The sequence below is a fragment of the Chrysemys picta genome, chromosome 4 (genome assembly GCF_011386835.1).
Source record: "Chrysemys picta bellii isolate R12L10 chromosome 4, ASM1138683v2, whole genome shotgun sequence".
In the NCBI taxonomy this organism is placed as follows: domain Eukaryota; kingdom Metazoa; phylum Chordata; order Testudines; family Emydidae; genus Chrysemys; species Chrysemys picta.
In genome coordinates, this window is record NC_088794.1 from 11022127 (window position 1) to 11027331 (window position 5205).

Genomic DNA, 5205 nt, shown 5'->3' on the forward strand with positions numbered 1-5205 from the left:
CTAGATTCCACAGGTAACCCACCAGTGAGCCAGGAACGCAGAGTGTGGCAAACCCAGGACAAACAGCTACAAAGGGGGCAGGGGTAGTAATCAGTCCCAGGGGGTTAAAAAGGCCTCTCCCAAGCCTATGAAGAGAGAGAACCATGGGGAAATAAGGTTCAGCTGGGCAAGGGGTTACCAGGGAACCAATTAGGTTCAGCGGGCTCCAACTGCTTGGGACCTTTTTAAACCCACCCTGGCGTGGAAGGGAGGGGGAAGAGAGAGTGAGAGAAGTAAGGAAGCTGCCCGTAAGCTAGAAGCAGGAAGGCCGCACTCTGTCCCCAGAAGGGAAGATAAACAAGCACAAGGGACTGACTGAGGGAAGGAATAGCCAGACCCTGTGCTACCTACAAGGATTTGCTTTGCCCAAGCCTGTGACTCCAAGGCTGAAAAGGACTGACCCTGCTGAGGAGAAGAAGGTACTTTGCCACAAGAGATACATTCATCACTTAATACAATACAACGAATACCCCATGTGCCAATAGTGTCCGCAACATCTCAAAATAATAGTCTTTGATGTTTCCACACTTATAAGGTCTCACTCTGTCACAGCTTCCCACAGGACGAGAAAGAAGTTAATCTCCCTCCCCCCGCCAGATAGCAATACAAGGTAAGGGGAAACTGAGTCACGCCTATTTTTTCTATAAAAATAGATCAGCCGTTTCATGGTTCTCCATGGGGGAATGTGAGGTAGGTGAGTGTTATCATCGTTCCCATTCACAACGGGGGAAACTGAGGCACAGCAATGCAACCACTTGCCCAGAGGCACATAAATCAATAGCAACAGTGAGCTTAGCCCTCAGAAAACCCGATGCCCATAGCACCTTCTCTGACCGCTAGGATTTTTAAACTCTGGCATGCTCGCCCACCTGCACTGTCACAAATAGATGTATAAACCCCTCCTTGTGAAACGATCTGCCTGTTCATGTACAGCCCTCAGCGCAAGGGAGAACAGTTGGGCTCTAGATAGGACCATAATAATAATTAATAATAACAGGAAAGTTCTGCTCTTAAAAGAAAGGGAGACACTTTAACACACCTTGAGTACATTGGTTTTATTGCTTGACCTCCATCCCTGCCTGGATAGCTCCGTCAGAAGAATAACAAACTTCTAATCTGAGGGTCCAGGATTCATGTCCCAGTTCCAGCTGTAGCTTTTGGGGTCACACTCGATGATCTAATGGTCCCTTCTGGCCTTAAGCTCTATGAAATATGCCTGGAAATGAGTCCCAGCCGGCGAGTCGGCTCCATGAAGATCATTCCTCTCTGCAGATGTATAGCCGGCTTGGCCACTCCTGATCCCATTGATGGGGTGTGATGAGGTTCAGGTCAGGACAGTAAAGGCAGCCTTCACTCTCCTCAGAGCCTTCCCCAGGGCTCTCTTGAAGTCCCTGTTCCTCAGGGTATAGATGACAGGGTTCAGCAGCGGGATGATAATGGCATAGAAGACCGACACCACCTTGTCCATGTCGGAGGCCTGGCCAGATCCCGGACGAATGTACATGAATATGACCGTGCCGTAGAAGATGGTGACGACGGTGAGGTGGCTGGCACATGTGGAGAATGCTTTGTATCTCCCCGTGGCTGATGGGATACGGCAGATGGCGGAGACAATCAGGGTGTAGGAGGTGAGGGTCAGGAGGAAGGAGCTGAGCACCACCACCGCCGAGACCAGGAAGACCAAGATGTCAGCCACATGGGTATCACCGGTTGACAGCCTCAGCAGGGGCCCTGTGTCACAGAAGAAGTGGTTGATTCGGTTGGTGCCACAGAAGGGCAGCTGCGAGATGAAGGCTGTGGGCAGGAAGGGGGTAAGGAAGCCACTCACCCAGGAGACGAGGGCCAGCCGGGCACAGGCTCGGCCATTCATGAGCACCGGGTAGCGCAGCGGGTGGCAGATGGCCAGGTACCGGTCATAAGCCATGGTCGCCAGGAGGAAGAACTCTGTGGAGCCGAAGAAGAAGAAGAAGTACATCTGGGTGATGCAGGCGCGGAAGGAGATGGCACGATGGCCGTGCTGGAAATCTCCCAGCAGCCGGGGCACCGTGACCGAGGTGTAGCACATCTCCAGCAGGGAGAAGTTGCTGAGAAAGAAGTACATGGGGGTGCGCAGGCCAGCCTCCAACTGGGAGAGGGCGATGATCACCGCATTGCCAAGCAGTGTGACGAGATAGATGGCCAGGAAGATGGCAAAGGAGAGGAGCCGAAGCTCCCACGGGAGAGGGAAACCCAGCAGGATGAACTCAGTGACAGACGTTCGGTTCTCCATGCTCATATTGGCCAAGGGTGTTACCTTCAGAGGAACAGCAAGTGTGAGAGAAGGAGAAGGAATGGGATGGGGGCTAAGGGCAAGAGGCAAGCAGAGAGAGAATTCAGGGACAGCAGGCACAGAGATCAGGGAAGGGCTGGTGCCTCTCTCTGTGTCTCTGCTGTGACCAAACCGAGTGCTATATTCTCTCCCTTGTAGGATACAAGATGCTCCTAGTATGTTGTTTGCATCCTGCAAGGGGAGAAGAGGGATCTCTGGTGTCTTCTGTTCAGTTTTGGGCACCTTGATACCAGTGAAGTGGAGGGCCCTGGAGACAGAGCTATGGAAAGAGCAAGGTGCAATGTTTTCAGAGGAATAGTTTATTCGATGAAATATGCAGTTTTGGAGCTACCAAAACCATTCACGAGTTCAGGTTGAATTTCAGCAAAAAGTTTTAGCCAGAAAAAAAAAAGATTGTTTTTAAAAAGTTGAAACGTTTAGTTTTGACATTTTTGAAACAAAACATTCTGGCTTTTCATTTCAAAACGGCATTTTGTTTCACGTATTTAGTTACATTTATTTTTATTTTTTTTTAAACCCACAAACCCACCTGCAAATGGTACAAAACAAAAGATCAGGGAAAAAAAATAATTCCAGGTTGACCTGAAACATATATATATATATATATATATATATATTGGATTTTTCATTTCAGCCATGAAACGGAAAAATTTCCGCCACGGGGGAATCCGCCTGCAGCTCCCCCCAGTCACCACAGCTCTGTGCAGCTGAAGAGCCGAGCTGCCCGAGCGCTACCGGCTTCCCGGTTTGCCGGGCAGCCTCCAGACCCTGCGCCCCTGGCTGGGCGCTTCCCCTCCCAGGCTCCGGCTGCGCTGGGGGAGCACCCGGCCGGGGGCGCAGGGTCTGGAGGTCTGGGGGCTGCCCGGCAAACCGTGAAGCCTGTAGCGCTCGGGCAGCTGTTTCGTGTGGCTGGGAGGGAGGAGGAGGAGGAATGCGGGGCGCTCAGGGGAGGGGGCGGGGACTTTGGGGAAGGGGTTGGAATGGGGGCGGAGTTGGGGCGGGGCCAGTGAAGGGGCGGAGTTTGGGAGGGGAAGGGTGGGGTTTGGGCGGGGGCGGGGAAGGGGGCGGGGCCCCGTGGCGTGTCCTCTTTTTTAAATGTTTTAATATGGTAACCCTAAGTTCTGAGGAAATATTAGCAGAGTTAAGCAGGAAGAGAGGGCCTAGTAAAGGGCCGAATTGAGGAGAATATGATCGAATCATTGAGCCAGATCCTGAGCTGGGGTAAATTGGTGCAACTATTAACTCCAATGGAGCTACAGCCAATTGACACCAGCTGGGGACCAAGTCCATAGACACATCCAGGATGGTGAGGAATTGTTTAGGATGCTCCAAGGATGATACATCCCTAGGGGTGATGGGCTGAATCTGATAAAAGGAAAATGTAGGCAGAAGATCAGGGACATTTCCTGATATCCTGGCCGGCCGGCCTGTGTAACACAGAAGCTCGGGGAGTCACATTTCTTGAATCATTTAAAACCAGGGCCGCCCAGAGGATTCAGGGGGCCTGGCGTCTTTGGCGGTGGGGGTCCTTCCGCTCCGGATCTTCAGGGCACTTAGGCGGCGGGTCCCGGAACGAGTGAAGGACCCGCCGCCGTATTGCCACCGAAGACCTGGAGCGGAAGGAGCCCTCGCCGCCGAATTGCCGCCGAAGACCTGGAGCGGAAGGAGCCCTCGCCGCCGAATTGCCGCCGAAGACCTGGAGCGGAAGGAGCCCTCGCCACCAAATTGCCGCCGAAGACCTGGAGCGAAAGGAGCCCTCGCCGCGGAATTGCTGCCGAAGACCCGGAGCGGAAGGAGCCCTCGCTGCCGAATTGCCGCCGAAGACCCAGAGCGGAAGAAGCTCCGGATCTTTGGCAGCGGATTCTTCACTCGCTCCGGATGTGTTCGGCGGCACTGAAGGACCTGCCACTGAAGACCCACTGAAAATTCTCGTGGGGGCCCCTGCGGGGCCCGGGGCCTGGGGCAAATTGCCCCACTTGCCCCCCCCAGACCCCCCCGGGCGGCCCTGTTTAAAACTAACTGCACAGTTCACTGCAGGGAGCAAAGTAAGGGTATGTCTACACTGCAGTTGGACACCTGGGGCTGGACCATGCCAGCTGACTCTGGTTTAGGGGGCTCGGGCTAATGGGCTGTTCATTGCAGTGTAGATGTGCAGACTCAAGCTGGACCCCAGGCTTTAGGACCCTACGAGCTCGGAAGGTCGCAGAGCTCGGGCTGCAGCCTGAGTCCATACGTCTGCACCGCAGTGAAACAACCCCTTAGCCCGAGACCCGTGAGCCTGACTCAGCAGGCATAGGCCAGCCCCAGGTGTCCAACTGCAGTGTAGACATACCCTATGGGCTGGAGGGGTCCTACTGATTTTTTCATCTCTAGTTTCTATGAGGAGCAAATAGGTACAAAGGTGCATTTTCTCCTGCAGTACCAACAGCAATAATCAGAAACTTTCAAGGGAAATGTCTTCCCGAGTCCTAGAGAGAGACAAGGTACTCATACATCTGAGCCCCCAGGCCAGCATCCTGTATTGGGTTGGAGGATGGATGAAGGATGTATATGCGAGCTGCTTACGTTCCTAGCTCCTTCTGCTGTCTCTGCGATCAGTTGAGTGATAAACTCAAGGGATTCAATCTATTTAGCGTAACAAAAAGAAGGATAAGGGATGACTTGATTACCGTCTATAGGTATCTGCCTGGGGAATAAACATTTGATAATGATCTCTTCAATTTAGCAGACAAAGCAAACGTCCAATGGCTAGAAGTTGAAGCTAGACAAATTCAGACTGAAAATAAGGGATAAATGTTTAACAATGAGGGTAATTAACCATTGGAACAATTTATCAA

The 5205-nt window shown here is 52.5% G+C and overlaps 1 protein-coding gene across 1 annotated transcript; it reads right to left on the bottom strand.

Moving 5' to 3' along the window:
- Positions 1-1363: 1363 nt before the first annotated feature.
- Positions 1364-2314, bottom strand: LOC101953237 (olfactory receptor 11L1-like). Its single transcript, XM_005295032.4, has one exon. It carries the CDS (start codon positions 2312-2314, stop codon positions 1364-1366), a length of 951 nt encoding a protein of 316 aa, XP_005295089.3.
- Between the last annotated feature and the right edge of the window lie 2891 nt (positions 2315-5205).